Source organism: Ictidomys tridecemlineatus, chromosome 2 (assembly GCF_052094955.1).
Source record: "Ictidomys tridecemlineatus isolate mIctTri1 chromosome 2, mIctTri1.hap1, whole genome shotgun sequence".
Taxonomy (NCBI): Eukaryota; Metazoa; Chordata; class Mammalia; order Rodentia; family Sciuridae; genus Ictidomys; species Ictidomys tridecemlineatus.
The window spans coordinates 134614204-134641851 of NC_135478.1; the positions used below are offsets into that span (position 1 = coordinate 134614204).

General features: G+C 38.9%; 1 protein-coding gene across 3 annotated transcripts in view; it reads left to right on the top strand.

Annotated features, from left to right (window-relative positions):
* Gli3 (GLI family zinc finger 3) overlaps window positions 1-27648 on the top strand; it is a 276508-nt gene that overhangs the window by 238271 nt on the left and 10589 nt on the right. For all 3 annotated transcript variants that reach the window (XM_040291861.2, XM_005319215.5, XM_040291862.2), the window contains 3 exons: window positions 18765-18914; window positions 20102-20266; window positions 26092-26382. In XM_040291861.2, coding sequence (XP_040147795.1) covers window positions 18765-18914; window positions 20102-20266; window positions 26092-26382 — 606 coding nt within the window. The remainder of the gene's footprint in view (window positions 1-18764; window positions 18915-20101; window positions 20267-26091; window positions 26383-27648) is intronic.

Below are 27648 nucleotides of genomic sequence, written 5' to 3' on the forward strand. Positions count from 1 at the left end.
CTAATCCTTGCCCCTGGAAAATAAATTAAATTAAATTAAAATGAAAGAAAAGAAAATTTTAAAGTCTCTTGAGTTCACAGGCATTTAGAAGATGTCCTGCGCACTAGACCTCAAGGTTCTCTCCTCTGAATTATGGCAGGAAAACATAAGTATTACAGCGAGGCTGAGGAAATGTTTTCAGAGCATCTGGCTGAGTGAATAGCCTCACTCCAGCTCCAGTGAAATATGAGGAAGCAGATTATTGGATCACATTCTGTATTCACGTTGTCCCACTGAGCACTGGTTCCTGAGCACCTGCTGTGTGGAAGTCAAGGTGAAGGCCCATGGGTGGCCAAAGAATGAAATTCAGTCCCTCTGCTCAGGAAGCCATGGAGAAAGGGTCAAAGCCATGCTCATGCAAAACAACCCAAGTAGAATGCAAAGCAGAGGTGTCACTGGAAAAAATTTTTAATGTTCAGAGTGTTAGGACAACTGGAACACCAGCTCATTTGTTCATTCTTATTAAATGTATTTTTCAGCATACAATTTTTTTTTTTTTTTTTTTTTTTTTTTGCTTGGCTGGTCATATGAATGCAGAGAGCAGTGTGGCTCTGATACTCTGAAATGATCGTTGGCTTCTGCCGGGGTTGTCAATAGCATTCACTTTAATAAAATGTGGACATTTTGGGAAACCGGCAAACCGAGTGTAAAAACGTCAGCCTGCAAAGTTGGCGGAGTCCAGCCATCACGTAGTGACTTTTAAGGATGTTGTAAATTCTTTCCATAAATAATGTTAAAGCAGGAAAAAAAAAAAGTAACTGAACTTCTCAAAATGTCAAGTCTCTTCATCAACCTTCCAACCCATCAGTCAGGGATGCCATTTTCCCTGGGAGATGGCACCTTAGGGTTAGATTATATCATGTATGAAAACATCAAGGGAAGAGGAAAAAAAAAAACTTGGTTTAAAATATATATTTTATATAGCCATAAAAGGAAAATGGTGAACGCCCCTACCACTCACAGCGGAGATGATGGGAGTGGCTCTAACAGCCGTTTTCCCATATGAAGAAATAAAAATCCCAATTCTTCTGCCCATTGTTTTATGGCCACATGGACTTGCACAGGAAATCAGGGAAGAATTGTAAAACACTGCCTTCAGAGAGCTCCGTTTCGCCTTACCACACTTGCCACATACAGATGCATCAAATCAAATCAGAACAAGATGTGATCTTACTGAGAAAGAATCCTTATAATATCATGTTACCACCCCCTGAAAATTCCCCCAAACATGCATAAAATCATGGAGACCTAAAGTAGAATATGGAAGGGCGCCTTTAAGGCTGAGAAACAAGCCTGTCTTTACCTTCCTTGTCTCATATTATATATACATATTACAATTATGTCAGCGATTAAAAGCATTGTCATGCTGCATTATGAAGTGTTTTTATGTTTAGGATTAGATAACTCTCCCCTACACCCCCACAGAGTCCTTTTATGTCCTAAGGGCAAATCCTTTCTCTTGGGTCAGGAATGTAATAAGGTAGGTTTTCCTCTCTCTGGGATATTGTGTCTGTCTCACTGTGTTTAAATTGATGCAGAAAGCTCTTCAGAGCAAAATACAGTATTTTCTTTGTATATGAGCCAGCAGTTGACTAACCCATGGGGAATTCTCTGTATTGAGCATTTTAAAGGTACAGTTTGGGTAGGTTTGAGCTGCTGATGCTCAACAAAGACCCCCGGGAGGTGGATTGACTGAGCTCCTGAAAAGAGAAGTCTTCTCTTTCTTTTGGTCTTAAAGAAAGGGAAAAAAAATGGTCTAAGTAACAACTTCTAAGTGACAAAATAATTCAGGAAAGTTACTCAACTTGTTTTAATAATAATGGTTCAAGACAAAAATAAAGAGGAATTACAGTTTATGTAAATAGGTGTACTTATAACTGAAAGGCATCTAACCACCAAAAAAGAATTTCCTAAACACAGCATTTCCTGCCCATCCAATGTATGAAGTGTTAACATATCCCTACTGGGAGTTGAACCACAGGGACTAAGATCCAACAACAGCAAATACCTCATTTAAACTGAAGTGAAATTTCTCTTAGATTTGATATCTCCTTGTAGATCACCAGTTACCAGAGGTCAAGGCTGTTGCCAACCAAGGATAACACTTGTAATGTTGGTTATGTGTTTTTATAGTACCCCAGAGTCTAAGATCTTAGAATACATCCAAAGTTTAAGCAGTACACTCCATCCATGTATGTGATGTTCATGTGCATGTGTGTGTGCCTGTCTGTGTGAATACTGGTGTTTGTTACTATAATGAAATACATGAGACAGGCTATTTTACAAAGAAAAGAGGTTCACATGGCTCAGTTTGGGAGGCTGGATATCCAAACAGGATTTCATAGGCTGTGTGGCAAGAGCTACTTTGGCTGCATGACATCATGGTGGAGGTACACATGTATCTCTATCTTTGTGGTCTCTCCCTTTCCTTATAAAACCACCAGGATTCAATCATTGAGTCTCTACCCTAGTGACCTAATCTAATCTAATCTAATCACTTTTCCAAGTCTCCACCTCTAAACATCCTAGCTAGATTAAGTTTCCACTCTCTTAATACAATTAACATATGACTTTGAGGATTAACCTCCTACATTGGTTGGGGAAGGGAAGAACAAATCATATTCACACTATAGCAAATAAATATTATACTCTCCCTCCCTTGTTTCTTTCTTTTTTATGGGTACACATCCCCCTCTCTTGTGTGTGAATTTTCTGTAGCATTTAATTAAAAGGAACTCCACCAACTTTCCTCTGCTGATGAGCCCTTTGAATGAGCAGATTAATCTTGTATTAACCATTTTTTTTTCTTAGCCCTATCTCTGCAATAGGTAGAAAGTTTAGTCCTGGGTTCTGTTCTGACACATGCCACAATTCTGAATGTGAGTTTCTGAACCTTTTCTGGCTATCAGGAAACCATTCTGATTCCTCCTGATTCCTGAGAAATCGGGAAAGAAACGGGACCAGCAGGTCAGGCAGAATAAATGGCATGAGAAACACTCACTGTGTGTAGTGTACACATTAGGTCAACAGAAACAGATGAGAGAAGAAGACAAGGCAAGAATGGTCATGGTCCTGGTGGCCATCTTCCCATAGCCCTGTACAGTTGGTCACCATCCATCATGGGTCAAAAGGGCCTAGGTATACATAGCCCAGAACTAGGTGTGCATCTCAACTCTTTACCAAGGAAAATGTTGTCTTGATACTTGGGGTTGTGTTGACTGACAAATGAAATACACTGATGTTATTTTGTTATAAAAATAACAAACAAATAGCATACGTTCACTTTAAATGTACAGATGACAAAATTTGAACCAAATGTTGAGTTTCCATTAGCTTTGGTCTGGTTTACTTTGTAAACGCATTAACTGTTTTTTTTTTTTTTTTCCTCAAGGGTGTTGAAATTCATCAGCTTTTAACCAGTTGCTGTGGCATTATAATCACACTATATTAATATTGTGTTCATATGGAACGTGGAGACTTATGAAAGCTATATATATTTGGGAGGCATATGTTTGAAGGGTCAAAGGAAAGACTTAAATGAAACTTTTAAAAAGTTTTGAATGTTTTGCAATATATACTGTGTATATAATCCTAGGAAAATGTGCTTATAAAAATAAGTTTATGGAATCAAGCCCCAAATTAAAAACATATTTTTTTTAGGAATAAATTAGCACTTCTGGAGGAATGAAATTCTTACTTTGGTGGAGAGGTAAAAAGCAAAGCAAAAAAAAAAAAAAAAAAATCAGAAATGGCTCAAATTTAAAAGTTCCCCTCCCCCAGGAGTGACTTCACCATGTGAAGAATGGTGCTTGGCACAAGCAGGCCATCTTCCTAGTTCTCTTCTGGAAGATCATTTTGTGTGCACATGCATGTGCACACACACACAAACACACACACATTTATTGCTTCAGATTGCCAAGTTTCAACCTGTGTTTCTATGTAAAGTTTCTTCCTCCTCTGTTTTTCCAGTGGAAACTCTATATGGCCAACCTTGCTTCCTTGTTTCTGTCTCTTCAAACGCTTTAGTCATGGTAGGGGGCAAAATTTCTATTACATTAATGAGATTTCCACAAGCAGATTAAAGAGGAACTATGCCCTTCAGTCTTCTCTTACTTAACAGCATTGCATTGGGAAGAAATCTCTGTTTAAACCATCCACAAGAACAATAGCCAAGGGGCAAAATTCCACTGAGGTAGAGTGCACCTCAATCACAGTAACATGGTCTTTTTTTTTTTTTTCCTCCCCTTCATCTGGAGCTTTATTGAATAATTTCAAGAAAAATCTACTGTAAAACATCAGATTATTTGCTTTCTACAACTACTGGGACCTAACACTTCAAGCCAGGATTACCTCTTCAATGCCAGAGTCCTTACCCCATGTTAACATTACCATGGCCATGGTGGGAAGAATGGATTTCAGAATTCTTTTCATTTATAAAGAATAGAACTAACTAAGAAAACTCTGAATTGTGTTATTACTAACTCAAAACCTCAACCTCCACTTGCAATATAAAAGGAGGTTGTTCTGAGGGGACCCTAAATTCTTCTGTGATAGGAAAGTTTATCAGATTGTTGGGTTTACAGCCATCTTAGGAAATGGCTTCCCTTTTCTGTGGCTTCTGACTCTCCTAACACAAATATAAGGCAGGCAGAAAATTGGGAGTATATTAAGATCTGGTACCACACATTGGTTCCAAACTAGTTATTTCCAATAACACGTTTCTGGTAACACACTTCTCCAACAAATATTTACTGAGTTCCTGCTGTATGCTGGGCATTGCTCCAAGCACTTGGAATACATCATTGAACAAAACTGGTTAAAAAAAAAACCCACCTTTATGCCATTCCTGTTCTAGTGGAGGGTCAGGAAGAGCAGGCAATAAATAATAAATAATCTCTGTAAGTCAGTTATATATTAGAAGTGATGAGAGCCCTAGGAAAAAGAGAGGGCAAAGGGGAGACCGATGGAACTGTAAATGGGGTGATCAGGAGCAGCATCAAGTTGGGAAATGAGTGTCAATGAGGAAGCATGTAAAGAAGGACATGGAGGGATTCGAGTAATTGTGCCTTAGTGATCCCATCCTAGAAGAAACCCAGGACTCCGGAGCAAACCTCTACATTTTCCAACCTTGATTTTCCTTGAAGGACTGACTCTGCTCTTTCTTCCACATCCCATGGGAAGTCAGTACATCTTCTGTGTGGTCCTCGGATTCCCTCTCATTCTACCTCCTTTCTTGCAGGCCACACCATTGCACGTGTACCTGTGTTCCAGCCTTGCAGACCTCCTCAACACAAGGCTGTTACTCAGGACTGAATTTTGCAGGCAACTTGGGAGAAACAGAGAGGGTTCAAAACAGCAAACAGCTTAAAAATTGAGTACACTGGATTCCTGTCTACAGTTCTTTAGCCTCTTCCCACATGGAAATGCCAAAGGAGCTACTTTCCTTCACACGTGCTAGTTTCCTCTAAGTAAATGCTCTGCTCCATTTTCCTGGACGTTTTCTTCTTTCCTGTGATTCCCCAAAACTTACTGAAACTGGGAAGCTACCACTGGTGGAGAATTTACCCTTTTTATTCCCTAACTTCTGTTGGTACAGTGCCAAGGTGTCCTCCAAATATAACACACAGGATGATGTCCCCTGTCTCCTGCTTTTTTCTGTCTCCTTTATTCTCTTCTTAAATTTTTGCTTCCATGGTATACCATTGTTTCCCATTCTTCATCCAGTGTACATTGTCCTTAGGTCAGGGCTTTTCACATTGGGATTTGTGAAATCGTTAAAATTTGTGTAGGTACTTTGAGGATACAAAAGATAACATAGGGTAAGGAATGGGGTTTCCACTCTTTCTTCATCTTTCTTTATATATATATGTCTGTGTGTATATATATATATATATATATATATGTGTGTGTGTGTGTGTGTGTGTGTGTGTGTTAGTGTTACTATCAAACCCAGGGCTTCACACATGCTAGCCAAACACTCTACCATGGAACTACAACCTCATTCCAAATTCTTGAATCTTTTTGTCCAAGCTTGTCTCCTCTTCTGTTTCTCTCTCTCTCTGCAGAGATGTAATGGAGAGACTTCCGCTGTGTCTTCTCTCCAAACAGAAACATAATTTCCCTCCCCAAATCTGCAGGACTTTCAATGCTATTATTATCTCAGAATCTTTCAAACTTCTGTATTATTTAGCATTCCTATCTCTAAGCCACCATCCAAAAGTTATCCTCAAAGTTCTCTGCATCTTCATGGCCTCTGCCTTGGTTTAATGCCATGGTTCTCCCTTGGATGATTGTAGCAGCTCCCTGACTAAGTCTTTGCTCAGCTTCTCTGTGACACTACCAGAGTTACCTTTTCCAAGCACAGATCTCATCATTGCCTTGCTGAGAACCTTCTCTGGATTGCCTGGTATCTGAGTGCCTTGGAGCATTCAGCAACCCTTCTAGTTTTCCCATCCTACCTCCCTTAGATTACCCCCTATAGCACATGTCCAAACACCCACACACACTCCCCCACCCTACAACTTGACCTCATTTTCCAACATTCTGTGCTTTATCTTGGCCCTAGGTATCTGTCTCTATTCCCTTCTACAATTCAGCTTTGTTATCAAGCTTTGCAGCCTTCCCTTCCCTCTTATTAATACATCTCTCTTTTATTTTAAATACTGTTTCCCACTCATCCCGTTTAGACTATCATCTTTTCAGGCACAGTGCCTGTGTTTGCTTTGCCCACAATATATAATCATTTAATCCCTATAACCTAATATCTGAAGCTGTGCATTTTCTATAGCCTGAATGCCTTCAATTTAACATGGTATAGAAAAGTAAAATCTAGATATGGAACTTGTTAGTGGCTATCCATATTATATAGGAAGTTTTATTTTTATATATTTAGATGTACCACCAATAATGGATTAAGATGTTTTGGAGGGGCACTGCCCACTAAGATGGCTGATTAATAAGAATTGATTAAAAAATGGTAGAAGTGATACTTCTACGTGTAGAAAAACTTGCTACAGAAGAGATGTTCTGGGGGCTTCCTCCCGATCTTGGATTTGTTGCAACAAATCTGAAAAGTCCTGGGCAGTGGACCTGCTACTATTCTGTGATGTGAGGACCTGCAAGAAGGAAGAAAGCCATGCATTCTTAAAGTAGCTTGCTAGTTAATTGCGAAGCAAAGGTGTCCAAGATGTGAAGGCTAATTTAAGCAGTATTCCTTTCTGCATTTCTTCAGCTGATCTTGGATAAGATCCAGTGGACGTGTCTTATTCCGTCTTGCCTCTTCAGTGTTAAACACAGTAACTGTCATATGCTAAATAAGCTTTGAGTTAATAGTGAATGAATGAGTCAGCTCAGTGGGGACTGTGGGCAGATTTCCAAATAGATAATTTTTGCCTGCTTGCCTGCCTTCTTCCCTTCCTCCAGTCATTCTTGAGATTTGCCTGTTTTCCAATCATCAGTAGTTACTTTCCCTCCTCTTTACACACACATACACACGCAGCCCTAATCTCTTATTAACTGCTGAAGGAAAGTTCTCCCAGCACTTTTCACGCAATATCCTCTTTTAGCAACATGATTGGCAGAAGACCTTTAGGAATAGTCACAGCTAGGGATGTGGTTTGGACTGTGGCTGGTACCAGAATAACTCTTCTACCTTGTCTCTTCAAAGGATTTCATTACAAAAAAAAAAAAATCTTGACTTTTCTTAACTTTTCTCCAAATATTAAAAATAGATTGTCCAAATCTATTTGAAATCCATTTTTTGTATCTGTTATTGTTTTAACAGATATTATTTATAGTCATCAAAATTATGATATCAAATAGGTAAACCAGTGTGCAGATCCAAGGGCAGATTTTTGTAATGTTCAGAATCAGAATTCAGTGATGAGGAGAAAGTGTGGTTGCTTTTTTGGAGCAGTGAGGGCAAAGACCACTTATTAAAAGTTGGATCTCGTTTTCCATTTATGTTTAAATTTTTAATTTTCTTGGAATCACTCTGTATATTCAGACCTTTTCTGAAGAGCAATCTGTATGCTCAGGCTCTGTGTGGATAACTGAGATCATAAAAGTTAGGAAGTAATTAAAGGCTAACATTTTGTGTACTTTTAGATAATGGAACTCTTAGTATCTCATGTTTCAAACAGAAAACAAATTGTATTTACCTTGGTAATCAGGGAGACTTATAACATGAGTCCTTTCTACTCTTCCTATTGTAAGTCTCTGTGTGTGTATGGTGTGTGTGTGTGTGTGTGTGTGTGTGTGTGTGTGTATGTGTGTGTGCATGCACACAAGCAAAATTAAAAGTCCAGGATGTGTTGTTGTAAATATTATTACACCTAACCAATCTATCTTTAGTTTTATAACAAAGTAATAATTATTTCCACAGTAGATTGACAAGAGTAACATTGTGCAGATATCCATATGCAGATAAACTTTCCACAACCCTCCTTTCTGTTCTTGGCAAAAGTTCACACATACAAGGTGAGAAGATTTTAATGTTTGGGGACACAGTCAGGCTTCTGAAATCCTTCCTTGGACATGTGTGCAATTGCTATGGATGGTAATGCTTTCCAGATACACTGGAATGCATGGGAATGAGCCATACATAAGAATGATGAATTCATCTGGACCTTGAGAGATGTTGCATTTTACCACCACTTTCCTGGTCCTTTTGGGCTCAGCACTCATCTCAATCCAGGAGCCAGGTGAGGGATAGGAGAGCAGTCTTTACCTGAATCACCTCTGGAGCTGGAGTTCAGGTTAGAAATCCTGGTGCCTGTCATGTTTGCTGGACTTGCTCATTGCAAAGAAGGGAAAGGAAAAGAAAGCCCTTTTTGGAGACTGGTTTTCCAAATGACTCCATTCCATGGCTACACAATTCAAACTATGCTGTGTGTTTGCATTTAGTATTCTTTTTATCCTTGTTTCTAGAATTTCTAGAATGCCACTAAATCCTAACTTGCTTAATTCTTTTTTTAAAAAAAATATTTTTAGTTTTAGATGGACACATTTAATTATTTATTTTTATGTGAACCTAGTGCCTCACATATGCTAGGCAAGTGCAATACTGCTGAACTACAACCCCAGCCCTTGCTTAATTCTTTATGTCTTTCATTTTGGTAATCAAATCAATTTGCTTAAAAAATGTTTTTTGTTGTTATTTTGACTGAAACAAAGTTGCTATTTAAAAAGAATAAGAAGATAAAAAATTAAATGTGTCCATAATTTGTAGAAAAGTGTAAACAATTTTAAATTTTACATCTCTGTGGAAAATCTCAGTGGAATTTAAATACTGACCCTTGCAGAAAGAAACTGAAAATTTCTTTAAGAATAATTACCTAATTAAGTTATAACAGAACCCTCTGAAAAGAGAAGTGTTACATCTATCTTTTAAAAAAAAATAACTAAGAATTCAAAGCACAAAAATTGTGAAGAAAGGAGCATTTTCATAGTTTCTACAAGGAATTAGATATCCTTGCTCTACTTTCAAGAAGAAAGATAGTTTATTAGGTAACTAATGTAAATAACGTTAACCAATTATAGTACTATTTACATACTGCTTCTTAAAAGCTTTCAAAAACTAAATTTTCCTCAAATTGCAGGTCATCTTAATATTAACTCAGTACATTATTATTTTACAGGAATCTGAGTCTGTAAAGGGTGAGGTTGGGGAATCAAATAAATGATTCCACAAATTATACATTCACACCTAGTTATTTTATAAATTGACGAAACAGAAAATAGAAATATAGAGATTCTGAATTCACAGTGCTTAAATTTTACAGGAAGTTCCAGTGAGTTAAAGAATCTATCGTAGAGAAGAAAGTATCTGTTTTTTTTCAAACCATGGATGATTTCGCATTAGCGTACTTCAACTGATATTAGCTTGTGATGTTTGTGTTTTGGTTTTGTTAACAACTCCATTTGGGGTTGTTCCATCCATTTTTTTTTCCACTCATCTGTACAACTTGAAAGATGAGGAGGAAGGGAAACATGAAGACCGTATCTTTTATGAGCAATTCCCCGATTATTAACTTGCGAGTCTAGTATAAAATCCACCAGGAACTAAAAATGTTTCACTTTAACTCAACCTGCTGTGTGTGTGTGTGTGTGTGTGTGTGTGTGTGTGTGTGTGTGTGTGTGGTGGTGGTGGTGGAAATTGTGACTGAGATGTAGCCTTGTGCTTCCATGAAAAATGACTTGCCAGGCCCCACCTGCAATCTATTTGATGTCCTGGAGATGATCAGATCCCACCCTGTTTTTCCTTCAGTCACTCTTCCTCCTCCCCCAGGACATCCACAGACTTCGTCACCAAGAACACTTAGAGGAAGGGTAACATCCTTATTGGAATATAATTCACCCGTTAAAGAATATAACAATTCAAACATATAAAGTATGCAACCATGACCCCAGTGACTTTTCATCACCCCCCAAAAGAGATCCCATCAGTTTTAATTGTCATTCCCTAATTTCTCCATTCACCCCTAGTCATAGCCAACTATCGACCTCCTTTCTTTCTTCACAGACTTACCTACCATTTCTGAGCACTAAAAGAAATGGAATCGTGTAGCATTGATCCCTTTTAGACTGGCTTCTTTGGAAACTTAGCAAATTGTCAAGGTTCGTTCATGTATGTGTACTTCCTTTGTCTTTACATACTTTTGTTTTAAACATGAACGATGATGGGTTTCCACTGCAGTGGAACAAACGTGCAGCTTACCTTGGTGCTAATTAGGGAGATGGTAGGATGGGGGCTGTATTTTAAGTCACTTAATTCTGTTCTGGAATTCTAGCATTGCAAAGCCCTTCATTCAGACAACATGTTTGCCTTGTTGAAGAACTTTGCCTTTCTTACACATAAATGAAAATCATTTTTATGTATTTGTGCCTGGGAACAGGAATCAAATTGCTGTCAAGAGGATTCCTCTTATTTATTTATTTGTTTCTAACCAAGAAGCCTATTTCTGTCTTTTACTCAGCCTAATTCTTAATGTTCATAAATCAGAAATAGGAAATTGTTTTATTTTTATAAAGAAAAGACTGTTTTGTACATGAAATCTTGAGTCCTTTTGATGTTTTTCTGTACGATTTTGCAGTTCTGTCAAAAAGCTGAAAGGTGCTCTGGTATTTTTATTAACCAGTTTGAATTGAAACAGTCACTCTGTGAAGTCTTCAGGAAGAGCCCCCTGCAGCAAACTGCTGCAGCTTCTTAAATAATCTGTTAGGAAGATTGATGGGTGCCACCCAAACAATTTAAATTATTTTATTTATCTAAAATTAAAATGCATATTGAGATATAAGACCTATTTTGGTGATAGTCTCTGATTCATGCTTTTTTTCCTGTTTCTGCCTAGTGAAGCCTTTAGGAATCCAATCACAATGTGTCCCTAATATAATCCATGTCATGACAGTTGTAAAACTTTTTAAAAATGTTGTGTTTATCAAATAATACACAAAACAAGAAGGTATAAGCCTTTTGAGATGGAAAGTATTAAGGGATTCTTGTGGAGGGTCTTCTTTTAGGTAAAGCATTTCAGTCTCACTCCCAAATCAGTTTTAATGTGAATTAAATTTTAATAGATTCCAAATCACTTTTCCCTTTTACTCCTTTTCAGAAATATCTCTGGACTTATAAAAGTAATGAGATAGTTCTAGGATTTAAATTCAGGAAACAAATTGAAAATTGAGTTTTCTTAAAATTGTTTATTTCTCTATATCTATATCATGCCAACATCAAAGGTTTTTGTAGCATACCACTTCACCAAATCCCCAGAAGTTTCCAGTGATTGCATTCTGTTCAACATACTCACTCCCTCAAGTGCTGCCTATGAGCTAACCTGGCAGCAATGTGAAAAGATGAAGAAAGTATGAATCCTTTTCAGCCTGATGTTCTGAGAAGGAAATGTTTCCATTTTATTTCCTTCCTTTAAAAAATATAATCATGGCATCAAATGGTGGCATGCTAGTCAGTCAGTATACATGGAAATGTAGCCAAGACAGGGGTCTAAGATAAAACTGAGGGTGGGACAAGTGTGTGCACCCAGCCTGCAGCCAGTGGTTGGCAAACCAACTAATTGCACCCCCAGATACTCATATGTGAAATACACCACTCTCCAGGCCCTTACTTTCTTTTCTATTAAAGCCATAATACTGTGTGTGTGTGTGTGTGTGTGTGTGTGAGAGTGTGTGTGTGTGACACATGAATGTTTATATGTGAATTCACATATATTTGACCACCATCCTAAGGACCTTTTTTTTAAAAAAAATATTATTTATATGTATGTTTTGCAGTAAAAACTTGGCTACACACTTTGTAAAAACCTTTTTTAAAAAATATTTTTAGTTGTAGATGGACACGATATCTTTATTTTATTTATTGTTATGTGGTGCTGAGGCTTGAACCCAGTGCCTCAGGTGTATTAGGCAAGTGCTGTACCACTGAGCTACAACCCCAGCCCTGGAAAAACCTCTTAAGTCAGTTGAAAAAGTGTTGTGTTATTTAGGAAACAGTAGATGCTGATGGAAAAGACTCTGGGGTAATATACATGCACAGGGGAGTCAAAGGAAAAATGGTGAGGGTGAAGTTCTGCATTTCCTGCTCTCACTGTTTCCAGGTGTGCTTAACGGCAATATTTTCACGACAAATTTGGAAGGAGTTTGTCTTCTTGATGTGAAGAAGTTGGTGGATGTAAAGAGCAACAGATTTTGAGCTGGCCAGAGTGGCTCAGGCCTGTTAATCCCATCGGGCTTGGGAGGCTGAATCAGGAGGGTCGCGAGTTCAAAGCCAGCTTCTGCAACTTCCTTAAACAACTCAGTGAGACTTTGTCTCTAAATAGAATACAAAATGGGGGAGGGAGGTTGGGATGTGGCTCAGTGGTTAAGAGCCTCTGGATTCAATCCCCAGTACTTATCCCTCACCAAAAAAAAAAAAGAGTAACGGGTTTTGGAGGCAGTGGTATTTGTCTATTGGCTAGTGAATCAGAGGCAGAACTTGAATGGAGATTGATCAGGTCTCTTGGGAACACCTCAAGCCAGGCTCCATCCTCTCCTCTTAGGAAGTCACTTAGAATGGAGGCTACTTACACATCTAGAGAGCTGTGCTTTCTGAGTGGGAATCTGAGAGTCTGGCCAAGGGAGAAGGAGGCAGAAAGAAAGCAGAAGTGCCCTTCCAAGCTCTGTGAACTGCTTGAATAGCTGCTTTATTTAGAGTGCTGTGAGCATTGAGCATCGATGGACCACATGCATGCATTTCATCTGAAGGGTTAGGAAAACTGCCTGCGCTGAGCTCATAGTGAAATAACTAAGCAAGAAGAAAGGACCCTGATTAGCTCAGTGAAGTCCATTGTGGGCTTCCATTCTACAGCTAGTGAAAGAAAAGCTCCACTTTCCCCTTCCTCCAGGTCTTTCTTCCCACACCTCTTGAAGCCTCCTTGGTTGACAATCAGGACTGGGCATATCCCAAAGAGAGTCCCTTGAAATAAAGAGGTGCCTTCCGCCTCCTCGACTGCCAAACCAGCTAGTGATTTCTCCTGCCTTTCTCTGGGCTCCCAGAGCCCTGGTCCAGTAGAAGAGACTGCAGTACCGAGTCTTGGCTCATGTTGCTACAGACATGATCACAATTGGGAAATATCAACTGTGTTGGTTTGCTGTGGGCTCCCGAGGTGTTTGATTTGCTTCATCAGCCATCAGTTTCCAGAAGCAAATATTTACGACCGTAAATGGAAAACCAGTCAAGAAGCTCTGTGGTTGGATTCAGCCTTTGAGGGGGAAATTGCTGGTCCCAGTATCCCTGCCCTGTTTATTCAGACAGGGAAAGTTCAGAGTGGCCACATGAATTGGCATACAACACTGTAATTTACACCATCTATCTCTTTCTGGCTTTTGGGCCTCTGGCAAATTGCGTGTCTTTGTGTTGGATTAGTTTGGAATTTAATCATGCATTATTTTTCCCTCCAATTAAATTATTTATATATTTGATTAACGTTTTTCACTGTTAGGAAGTCAAAGTTTTTCAGTGAAACCACAAATAAACTCTCGCCCATTGAATTTCAGGCCCACTTCACATGGGCTTCATCTGTCTGCTGATTGTTAAGAATTCATTGCATATTACTCTTCTTTTAGCTTCCTTAGAGTTTGGTGAGGAAAAAAAATGTGTGCATTTTCAACCCAATCCTAGGGAAATGCTGCAGACCTGAAACGTGTCTGGCCTAACTCCCTCCTTTCATTGAACTCCCCCTTTTGGCCCCGGGATCCTGGTTTTTATTCCTTTCTAGTTTCTTTTCTTCTCTCTGGCACTAAACCATACATCCTCCTGATTTTACTTTCACAGGCTTGAGAGCAAACCTGATAAATGTTAGAGTAAGAAAGAAACTTTGAAATCATCTAGTGTGGGGGCAAGTAACCTAATAGCTCACAGGCTATATTCAGTCCACTGTTTGTTTTTAATACAAACAGTGGTGAGCTAAGAATAAGTTTTTACAGTTTTAAATAATTTTTTTAAACTTTAAGGGACTATTTCATAACATGCAAACTTTCCATGTTCACAAATGAACGGCTACATTTTGTTCATTCATATATTGATTAGAGCTGTTCAACTTTGGACTACAGTGAATAAAACTTTTCTATCTGGCTTCATACAGAAAAAACTTTGCCCACACCTGATCTAGTTCATCAATATAATTTTATAGATTATAAGAGAAAATTAAGCCCCAAGGAGGCAAATCTGCCTGTCCAAAGTACACAGCACATCAGAAATTGGTCAGAGATGCATCTGTGGGAACCATCCAGTATCTGCCCAAATGAATCCTCCCTGAGCTTTTGCTGCAGAGGCCAATGCAGTTTTCTTAAAGGAAAGTAAATATTTAGTAAATATCACATGAATATGTGAAGTCTATGATTTCTTAGAATTTTAATTTTCACTTAAAATCTATCTTTCAAAAATATTTTAAGCTTAAAACACATTTGAATTACCTAAATAGAAAGACACCTCCTTATTTCTTTATAGTAATTGATTATGTCCTCTACTTAGCATTTGAGCTTTAAGAAAAATGAAATCAACTTGGTCTCTACACTCCTAGATTGTAGACTTTTCTTTCCAGAAGAAAAAAAAAAAAAAAAAAAACTCTGGTCTCAGTGTATGTGTGAATTCAAGGACTACTACAAAAACAGGTTAATTTGGACACCACAGACTAAGAAGACAGAAAGGGAAAATTCCAAAGAGGCTAACCTTGCTGAAAGTGAAGTTGCTTCAACTGTCCCATGTATGTTCCTCCCTTTTCCTCCTTATGTGGGGACAACACTGAGGGGTTCCTGCTGGCTGATCAGCATAGAATATCACTCCGATCACATTTCCATACATCGTCCCAGAAGCAAAAAAAGATGAAGTTTGGTGAAATCTAAATATGAAATTAATTTGATTTTTCTGGCAATTGCGCTCCATTATTGACAGTTCTCCCTTCCTGCTTATCAGCAGACATTTCAGCTCCACTCTAGGTAGTTTCCACATGTTCCAGTCTGTCCACTTTAGGCCTCTAATCTCATCCCGAGCCTTTACCTTCCTATCACCAGTGAAGGACACTTTGCAAGGGAGCTGGCGGGTTGTTTGCTCTCCCTCTTCCACCTCACCTAAAGGAGCCACAGTCCAGAAAAGCCCCCTCCCTGTCCTTCTAGAGTGCAATTCCTCCAGTATGTTAGCCAGGACAGGAGGGGAAGCCAAAGACTTTTATTACTTGATGCTATTGGTGCCTCCCACGATGGGTCATCTAATGGCCCTGAGAAGCATCAGTTATCCTGATGCTCTCCTCCTTGGGGACAGGCATGCAAGAGCTGACTTTCTCATAGGAGAAATGTGAATCCTGTCCAGGAGTACCCCCCACAGCCTCACAGCTGAGGGTCTGACTTAGCATACTGCATTTTGAGCCCTGGCAAGCCAACCCACATCTGACCACCCCAGCAGAGTCTATTTGATCTGTGTGGGGAAAGCTTGTGCCTTCTCACCATGCCCAGCAGAGGCAGTACCCAAGGCCTGCAGGGTCTGCCTGGCCAATTCTCTCCTGCCTTGTGTGGTGGGCCTCACCCTGATCCTCAGTAAGGCACTGAGCTCTGCCTTCTTTGGGTGCATCCATGTCATCTGTCTACAATAGTGTCTGCCACCTTTTTTTTTTTTTCTACTTCCACCCTAATCTGCACACCTGGCAGGTCTCCGTTCATCTTTCAGGTCCTGCTTTCGATGGAGCTTCATTTGAGAAGCCAAGCCTGATGCCTAATGCTCCACTCTGATTTAGGACCGGCTGTTATATGTTTATATAAAACCCATTATTTCCCTTCACAACACTTATCACGACTTTAATTGTATAGTAATTTAAGTCATTATCTATCTTCCTTCAGGAGACTGTAATTTCCTTGGGGCAGGATTCATGTGTGTCTTACTCCCCAGCTCACGGCCCGGTGTGAGTACAGCCAACACAACCCCATGAATGCATGAGAGGAAATAAATGTTGCAATATCAGTGCATTCCTTTGGTTCCACCCAGCAAGAGGGGATTCATGTTTGAATATCTTTTAAATCTTTCTGAATTCTTGAGAGCATATTATTTTAAAGTAATGAAATACCACTTGTTGAATTCATAGTGTCCAAGTGCCAGGTGAAATGAAGTTTCATTCAGATAAACAAAAGTGTACAGTATAATTTCTTTTGCCCAGTGAACATTCACTTTGCTGTATGGGTCAAATCAGTTCAACATTTATTGAGTACCTGCCAGATACCAGCACACTACCAAGACACTGTGGCTGAGAATATGAAACTAAAAAGCCATAATTCCTGAGTTGGCTCAGTACAGTTTGAAATTCCATTTCCCAATTTTAACTTTTATTCCCTTTCTCTCTCCCTCCCTCCTTTCATTCTTCCCTTCCTTCCTTCTTTTTCTTAACCCAAGCACCCAACTTATTTATCCCTAATAACTTGGAAAACTGAACCAAGTACAATTTTTATGAAGTGGTTTTGTGTGGTCATTTATTTTTCTCTCGGGAAGGGAGAATTCATACAGCTCCTCCTATTATGTGGGCTTGGTTTCAAGGGCTGGGTTTCAACACACGCTTTGGATAAGTCTGGGTAATGTATATGGGCCACAAAGATGTACTTGAAACATGAATGTAATGATTGCACATCGTCCCCTGTTTAGCAGGTCTGTTCTCTTTATTAACTTAAGTACACAATCACAACTTTTAAGAAGCACTTATTCCTGGGACAGCTGGCTTCTGGTAGGAAACCCACATCCATTGGCCACAGGGCTGCTATACCACATGGTATTTGAGTATTGGTTAGCATCTTTGTCATTTTCAGTTTCCAGGAGATGATGGTTGTCTGCTGGTGTGCTCTGATATGCTTCTGTTTTCTGTTTATCAGAGCCTTTCAAGGAAAGGAAAAAATTAAAAAAAAAAAATCTGTGCCCTCAACCAGTTTTTATCTCCAGAAACAGCACAAAAAAAAAAAAAAAAAAAAAAAAAACTTTGTTGTTTTGCTTTGTTTTTTTTTTTAAGTGAAACTTTTTTTTCCTGAAGCAGAAGGCCACCTAGTGGAGTAACTGGGGAAGGCCGACTTTGATGGTTGCATTTTACATTTATCACTGAGGAGCTGGAGAGTTTGCAGCACATAATTAAATGTTGTGAAACTCTCATGCAGTGCACAGACCTGAAGGGAGCTGTCAATCATTCGATGAATTTTTAAGTGATATATTTCTATGTATGTTTGGGAAAATGCTTAAATTTGCTTTAAACTAAGGCAAATGCAGGATGACAAGAGAATAAAAACAGGATACAACTCTCCTCAATAGTCTTAAACTGGACTTTTAAATAGTGCACTCAGCTTACTTAAATGAATGTTAATTGGATCCAAATGAAGAACGTCTGATCCTCCTGGGGCTTCCAGAGGTTTCTCGTGTCTCCTGTTTAGAGGGTACTTGATATGTTCATCCAACGAATCAGATAAAAAGTGATTTGAAAGCTTTGAATTGATGACGAATTTAGGGGAATCCATCTTCATCTTGAAGACCACATTAATTGAATTCTAAAACTGGAAACCACCTGAGAAACTAGGGAGTCCATTCCTTTATATTGTATGTGAAGAAAAAAAAAAGACCCAGGAGACCAAATCATTTGTTCACTGTTAATTACTCCTTTTCTTCAGAACCTATTTTTTCTCTCTGTGATTCAGGAAGAAACTTCACCAAACCCAATGTTCAGTTTGAAAAGTGCTTTCCTTGTACCTTTTTATGAAATTGTGCATGCGTGTGAGTGTAACAGGTACACGTGTATCCCCTCCCAAAGCATGTGATAACTGGAGAGTATGTGAGCAGCCCTTTAGCCTTGACCCTCCCTTGAGACGAAAAATGATAGAGGCCCAGAGAGGACAAGAATGGCTCACTTCATTTCATCCCCAAAACTCAGCATTGAACTCTGCTCTTTAGATGCTTGGTATGGTACTTTTCCTGAGATGCCAGGCTTCCTCTCATTTCGTGTCATGGCTGCTATCTGGGGAGCATACATATGCAATTAGCAAGAGAAAATTTACTTGAGAAGTATACTAACTAGAATTCTTAAAAACATAGAACTCGGTTAAAAGTTCTTCATATCTCCTTTAGGACTTCAGATTGAGCATATTTTGCACTTTCTTCTGTTGCTTTCAGAAATGAGTAATGCATTTCCATTTTATTTCTTTTTCTCCAACCCCAGCATATCAATAATGATCATATTCATGGAGAGAAAAAGGAGTTTGTGTGCCGGTGGCTTGACTGCTCAAGGGAACAGAAACCCTTCAAAGCCCAGTACATGTTGGTAGTGCATATGAGGAGACACACGGGCGAGAAGCCTCACAAATGCACTGTGAGTACACAAGTGGGCAGCAGGCAGGCAACCTGGGTGTCCCCTCCCATGGATGGGTGTTAGGCCTCACCTCATGGGTCCTTCCTCATATTCTTCATGGTTGTGTGGGCTGATGACTTCAGCTTGAGGGAAGCAAGGTTGGTAAGAAGAGAGAAGGTGCATCATCTATTGACGAATATCTGGGTTTTTGAGCTGCTCATTAGACAGGATAGCAGGCAGAAGGCTGGTACTGGGAATGAGCTCTTGGCCACGGTACCGGCCCCAGCCCAATAACTCATCACAGCAGAGGCTCAAAAAGCAAAGGGAGGTGCCAGCTTCCAACTTAAAAAGTTTAAGTTGACTTTTTTTAAAAAGAATCGCTGCATAGGTTGAACATCCAAAATAAAAAAGAAAGGAAAAAAATCCAAAAATGCTCCAAAATTTGTAAAAATTTAGCCCCCATATCATGCTAGAAGTGGAAAATCTCACATCTGACCTCATGTGACTGGTTGTAGTCAAAACACAGGTACACTAAAAATACTATACAAAATTATCATCAGGTAGTGTATATAAGGTGTATATATAAAGAATAAATGGATATTCCCAAATCTGAAAAAAAATCCAAGACATTCTGATTCTAAGTATTTTGGGTAAGGGATACTCAACCTTCACCTGATTTTAAAGTTTCTCCTGGTTAGTCTCCAGTGACACAGTGTGGACTTCAGGAGTGGGCCAGGGCTTCCATGAAGTTGAACATTCTCTCAGTGATGTACCCGGAAGGCACACTGGGCCCTACTCAGCCTTGGTACTTTACATCTTAAAGGCCCTTTACAAACATGATCAAATTCCAGGTCTTTGTATGGACACAAAGCCATATTAATGAACTTTGTGCTGAATCTGAAATCAGTGGGAATTTGAGGAGATCAATGAGCAGATAATGAAATCCATTGTCCACATTGAGCGGTCTATTAAAAAAAAAAAAAAAAAAAACTTCAGGACTTTTATTGGCACTGAAAATGCTTTATCTTGAACTGCCCCAAGCCACATCTGAATCCCAATAAATGCAGAGTTTAGTGGAGTTTTTGTTCCGTGGTTTTGAAAAGCTGCTGACCCTTGAAACGTCAGGTTTTCATCCACTTTGAGGGAGGGTTAGGCATAAGCTGCCGGTGCATTGTGTGGAGTAATCCAGATTTACCTGTTGTCCCCAGTTTGAAGGTTGCACAAAGGCCTACTCGAGACTAGAAAACTTGAAAACGCACTTGAGATCTCACACTGGAGAGAAACCATACGTCTGTGAGCATGAAGGCTGCAACAAGGCCTTCTCAAATGCCTCTGATCGCGCCAAGCACCAAAACAGAACACATTCCAATGAGGTAAGCATCCATGGGCCCTGAGCTCATGGGCAGAAACAAAGAACCCTCATGAGGGTATCCTTAGAAAGGCAGGCGTATTTTCCTATTTTTCTTTTGACTGCTCACAGCGTAAGCTGGCTCCAAGAGGACAGGTGGAGGCTTGGGCTTGGAGGTGGGGCAGAAAACTGGACCTCAATTGGGGCATGATACAGAGGAAGCAGAAACTATTAAATTGCACAATTCCATGGCATTTAGTATACTCATGAACTTAGTTTCATGTTGTTCAGAACTGCCACCTACTGGTCAGACAGTACAAGCATTTAACTTGGATTTCCAGCCACTGGCTCTGCTCAGAGTAATAAGTCTATTGAGTTCAAAGGGTGACTCTGTAAGCACCAAAGATAGATTTAGAAGGAGCACATTGACAAGTGATAGCTTACTACTGAAATATCCAGTTTTATTTGCTTTCTCTAAGTGGTATCTTCAAATATGTTATTTAAAAAAAAAAAAAAAAAAAAAGACAGAGCAACCAGCCATAGCTCAAATACAGTTTCCAGACGTTCTGAATTCCAAAGGATCTTGGAAGACATTCTCAGAAACCCAGTTAGTTATTTAAGATAATTTATTGAATGAAGCTTCATGGTAATAGGTGGTTCCTGGGGTGATGCTCTTGTCTTTAGGTAGTCATCCTCTCAGGTTGCAGAGAAGCAAGTTGGTATCAGTGAATTTTATTTTGCTTATATTTTGAGGCATATCTACCCACAAATCTGTAACTTCTTGGAGTTCTAAGTCAAATGCTAGCTCCTCTCTTGAATGAATCAAGAGACTAACACCAAGGTTCCTCGCATTTTTGGTAGAAATGGGAGAGCCATGTAGAAACACAACACATATCTCAGTCTATAAAACTTGTCATCAATTTGCTTGAAATGTGTTAAAGAAGGAGAATTTTGTACACATAAGATCTTGTAGTGACTGTCATGACCTCAACAGATGCAGATAGAGAGAAAGAGAACATCTGGTCAAAATATAGTGAGCTATTCCACTTGGGGCTATTTGGCCTTAAGGTCTTCACCAAGTTTTCTTTCAGCTGAACTGATAGAACAAGAACAAAATGGTTTCTAATAGGATTAACCACACATTCCAAAAAGCACACTCATACCATATTCACACTTGCAAGTCCATGTACACCAACTCTTTTTATTATTATTATTATTATTATTATTATTATTATTATTATTATTATTATTTTAGCTGTAGATGGACACAATACCTTATTTTATTTATTTATTTTTATGTGGTGCTAAGGATGGAATTCCATGCCTCACATGTACTAGTCAAGTGCTTTACTACTGAGCTACAACCCCAGTCCACACCAACTCTTTTTGAAAAGGTTAAACTGGACTAAGGAAATGAGAGACATTTGGAATGTCTTATTGATTTAAAGGAGATGACACATTCTGTTCTTTGCGTCAAAAATGCTTTTACTGTGTCCAATAGCTGCATTATCATCTGTTGCACATTCTTTTTTTGTACAAAATTTTAGGGAGTCTAAAGAATAGGCAAATGCACAGAGACAGGTAGTAGATGAGTATTTGCCAAGTAGCTGGTGGAGGGGAGTAGGGGCGACTGCTAATGGGTACAAGGTTTTATTTTGGGGTGATGAAAATGTTCTGGAATTAAGCAGTGGTGATGATTGCATAACACCAAGAGTGTACTAAATGCCATGGAATTGTGCAATTTAAAAGGATTATTTTGCTACATAAATTGTATTTTGATTTCAAGTTTTTAGGGGATTCAACTAACTAATGTATTTAACTGTATTTCATATATTTGACTACAAGAGAATATTCATTCCTATAGAATTTAATTAATTGGTTAATTAATTTTGGGTACTAGGAATTGAACCCAAGGACATTCCAGCACTGAGCAGCATCCCCAGCCTTTTTTATTTTTTTATTTTGAGACAGGCCTCACTAAATGTCTGAATTTGCCACTCTCCACCTTCAGTGTCTAATATTGCTGGGATCACTGACATGTGTGGCTGCGCCCAGCTACAGTTTATAGATTTTGGACCAACTTTCTCTCACATTGTGAAGAAATTCAGGCAGTGGATATGTTAGGATTAGCAGTGCACATATATAAGATGTTTCCTAAGGGTTTTTGTTTTTTTTTTTTAATCTTTTCATTGACTTAAAATATGTGACTACATCTGTTTGCTTTAGTCAGGTGTGTTGTAATTGAGCTTATCTTCTGTGAGGTCAAAAGTTCAGTGTTATAAGAATTGAATACCTTATTATACTAAAAAAATACCTTTTTTATCAAGTTTGAGCCGTTAAACATTTTTTAACCTTAATTATAAATACATAATTCAAATTTTATGCATAAACATGTAAATCATTTTTTTTCTCCATTCTCTATGCAAATCTTTGGCCTTGTGCATGAAAAATGATAGATCATCTAAGAGATACCCAAAATAAGTTTGTTCAGGAAATCCAGATTTGGTAATAAGATAATACTAGGTAAATCAAGATAATCAGTTTCATCTAATTTAATTGCTCTCTTACTTATAACTTCATTTATTCACTCAACAAATATTGACAGCTAGTTTTGTGCTGAGCCCTTTGCTATCCTAGGTCTGGCAAAGAATTTAATAAATTAGAAGTAGATTAGAAAGGGTTTGGGTTAATCACATGACCTTGTGGCTGCCACAAAATTTATGAACCCTGTTGTAGTATTATCCTATTAGATACTAGTTAAATTATCTAGCATTTTTCTCATTCTAAGCCATTCAGGTACTTCTCTATTAGGCTGTCCCGCCCTTCAGGGACCCTGGACTGTAGCAGTGGCAGTTCTGACCCCATAGTTCATATTCCTCCCAAAGTTACCTCTGAAGAACTTTCCTCACTCTGATTCGATTGGATGTCCCTCTCCCAAAAGCTCCAATGGTGCTTTCTTTCCTGCAGGAAAAGTTTAGACTCCCTAAACTTGTGTCAGTACCCATTCTCACTCCTCCCAAGCCTGCCCTTCCGGTCCTGACCTCTCACTATCATGACTATGAATGGAACCTTTCAGAAGCCTGTGCTGTCTAGTACATGCCAACATGTGTGATATGGTCCTGCTGCTGGAACTCTGCTCAGGACACTCTTTTTGGTATCCTCCTGCCCTCCTTTTAATATCTGGGAAATTTATTCTCCTTTCAGAACCCAACAAAACTACTTTCTCCTAATAAAAGGTCCATCTGTTGTGGGCTTACCCTGTGTCATGCATTGTGGTAAGAACTTGATGGTCATGGTCTCATTTGGCAACTAACATAAACTCACAACCTGAGCATTAGACCCAGAGACAGAAACTTAATAACTGACCCCTTCCAGGATCATCCCAACTGAAAAGAGATTCCTCCTTTGTCTGCACCCTTAGTATTCACACTTTACATTGTGGATAATTACATGGTATCTTATTTTTCATACTAGAAAAAGAGATTTTTATATATCAAGTGCAAGGATTATATTAAGGAATTTATATTCCTCAAGGTTAAATTCTGCAATATACAATATTGGGATCACAGAACATTGGATGGAATAGGAATCATTGAATGTTTAATAAAAAAATTTATTTGGGTCAATTCTACAAAGTAGGTAGAAAATGTTTCAGCTGATTTCACCCAGTGCCTATGAGTACAGTGAGTCAAAATGGTAACTATCATGTCAAAAGTCAAATACTGAGCACATGAATGATGCTACTCAGTCTGACAACATATTTTTAGCCTATATATGAATATATAATTGCAATTACTGATCACAACAAAATTTGGAGGCCAAACTATATAATTGGGCTAATATGCTTCTCTGTAAGACTTTAATGTGCTGAACTTGTATTGTTATGGTTTTTGTGTAGATGGATAATGTGTATGTTCACATGCACGGGCACATAGTTGCAGGTGTACTAGTGTGTGCTGTTATTTTTGGCAATACAGGTTCTGAACATTCTTGTTCTCATTAGACATCAACTATTTCCACATTTCTAAATCAATCCATTTTATTCATATGCATATATTTATAGAAATGTAGTAGCACCACCTTGTACTTCATCTTCCCTTTGCACACAAATGCCCCATGCACCCATTCTGCCTGCTCATGGAACAATTTGTCACGGCAGTGCCAGGAACAAGCATAGAGCCTATGTCAGAACACTGGAAAGTAATGGCACCAATCAACAGAGCCATTCTTCTACCCTAATGCATAGAATTTGATGCGCTCATTTCATTATATATATGTGTGTGTGCTGCAATTCACACAAGATCCTGAGTAGACATAATTCAAGTTAATGGGAATCAATTCTACCCAGAGGAATCTCATATTTGAAGGTGAAGTCTCTCAGGATAATTTTCAGAATCTTTGCCGCACTGCATTAGGGCATTTCAGCATTTTTAGTTCGCATTCAGTCTGTTCTAGGGCTTTTAGTGAAAAAGCATCTTTTAGACATACATTCTACAAGACAGGGCATCTTTTTAAATGTAATAGATAAATTATATTAATCATGGTTTTTATAACGATTGCTTACCTAATGGCTCATCCTCTGGTATACATGGATATAAATGTATACAGTCGTCTCTAGGTATCTGCAGATTATTTCCTGGTCTCTCCCAGATACCAAATCCAAGAATGCAAAAGTTTCTTATATAAAATGGCATAGTATTTCCATACAACTTATGTATATCTTCCCATATATTTCAAATCATCTTTAGGTTACTTATCATGTCTGATACTGTGGAAATAGTTATTATACTACATTAGCAGATAAAGACAAGAAGAAAGTTTGTGCACACCAAGTTGTTTTGTTTTTTTTTTTTTTAATATTCCCAATCTGTGATTGGTTGAATCTGCTAATGCAGAACCTTTGGATATAAAGGACCAACTTTGTTTACACAATCATCCATGAATAAATTATTTTGGAGCCAATTGGACAAAATCACAATTTGGGTGTTGATCATGAGCAGAGGCCAGCAGTTTGAATAAATATCTAGCTATTAGCATCCATATAATGTTTATAACTATATCTAGAGACTTGACCACTGACTCACATAGAAAATTAAATGAGCATGAAATAATTTATAGACTTGAGCACTCAGGAAAGAAGCACAGACCAGGAATCCTGGTTCCCAGCACACTATCCAGCTGCCTTGGGCAAGGCTTGACCGTTTTGAAGACCAGAGAGGTTCTGGACCTTTTGAGCCCTGAATATCCCCACGCAGTTGCCATCCTACCCAGAGGAACACATTTTAGTGACATCTAACATTGGAGAGGCTAAAAGCAATCTTTTTTTTTATTATTATTATTATACCTATACGTAAATAGTCCATTTCCAAAGCACATAATGGTATTAACTACCCAAAAAAAAAAAAAAAGGATTTACATAAAGAAATTTCTTGACACAACTTCTTCTGAAAAGTGTGCAGCATTCTCCTGATTAGATGATGAGAATCCCTTAAGCCTCCTTCCATCATCATCATCATCACCAGATGTCTCCTGAGTGCCTGTCATGGTACCATGGTACTTCTTGCCACTCACCGCATAAATGCTTCCAAGAACAGGAAGGCAATTTACACATTCTTAGCTCTCCCCGAGCTCTCTTGAAAATAATAATCTAGTTAGCCAGATTCTATGGACACTGGACCATGTCCAAACGGCCTTATTAAACCACTAGTTCCTACAGGTATTTGAGTACCACTGAGCTTTGTAAAAGTGTTTTGAAAGAATTAAAATTGTAATGAGCAACCACAGAGGACTGTGGGGCTGGAGCTTAATCACTTTTATAACAACCTATTGTGTTTCTGTTGGATTTGGCAGAAACCTTATGTGTGCAAAATCCCAGGCTGCACTAAACGTTACACAGACCCAAGCTCCCTTCGGAAACACGTGAAGACTGTGCATGGCCCTGAGGCTCATGTCACCAAGAAGCAGCGTGGGGACATGCATCCTCGGCCCCCGCCTCCGAGAGATTCTGGCAGTCATTCACAGTCCAGGTCACCTGGCCGGCCGACTCAGGGAGCCCTTGGGGAGCAGAAGGACCTCAGCAACACTACCTCAAAGCGGGAGGAGTGCCTCCAGGTGAAGACGGTCAAGGCCGAGAAACCCATGGTATGTCATTCACTCTCCTGATTTTCCCAGAGTTGGCCGAGGGTCATTTGAAAGAGCCCAGCAGGGCATTCAGAGAGACAAGACCATTCCCATCCTCACTGCATCGGGTCACTCTGATTTGAGGAGGTCATGAGCCCAGTAACCTGGACTGCTTACTTGAAGTTTATTTGCTTAGAATAACTCTACTCAGAAAAGAGCTTCCAAGTTTCCTAACTGATTTTTGAAATTGCTCCAGAGACATACTATACCACTCATGGCAGGCAGGGACACGACTGTGTATCTTGTCAATGTGCCTCGAAGGTACAAAATCATTTATTGAGCCTTTCTATAAACATGTTTTCTGTCTTCTTTGTCCTGGTGACTCAAAGGTAAATAAGCTACAATCCATATCCTTTAAGGGTATGCAGTCCAGTGGGAGAGATAGATTGAAAAACAAATACCACTCAGGGTGATGGGAGCTTGAACATGGGTCTTTGTAAGGAGCCTTCAGGAGAGAGGTGCACTCAGGTCAGAGGCCATGAGGACATGGAATTTAGCACTCCCAGTTGGCAAGAGTGAGGCTTGAGGAAGGAAGGGCAGGCAGAAATGCACCAGTCTCTGGGCCTCACAGGGATGCACAGGAGCAAAGTGGGCAGGAGAGGAAGTGTAGGTTTTGCTAGCAATGGGGAATGCAAAGGGTTGATGTTTACAAACATCTACTCTAGAATCGGAGCAGAGATTGGATATACTGGGACCATTTCTCTTGTGCCTGAGTCTATGAGATTGAGAATGAAGAAGGGTTTTGAAAAATTCTTGTAATCAAGCATGATTTCAGTCTAGTAATTATTAGAATATATGAGCAATACTATTCTTTCAGTTGCTTTCAGACTTCACTTGGTGATTTTGTGTCATGCACGTATTTTTATAAAGCACCTAAAATTTCAGAAGGATAAAAAGAAAAATTAAAAGAATACATATGAAAGAAGATTCAGTGCATTTATATTGGTCATGCATACAATGGATTTAATTACACATATATATTGGGATAAGTTTGCCACTCTGACCTGTGGAAGAAATGTACCAGATAGAAATAATATGCCTAGCTTTCTGGGGACAAGGAAATGGTTGGATGGGCAAATTTTACTAAATTTAAGGAAGCATTTTTTTAAAATGTGAGAAGTCCAGCAATTGAAAGAATTCTATGAATTCACCAGTGAGTTCACTATTCAGAAGTACACGTTGGCTGGAAATAATTGCACATACCATCCCAGCATTGGTAAGGAAACT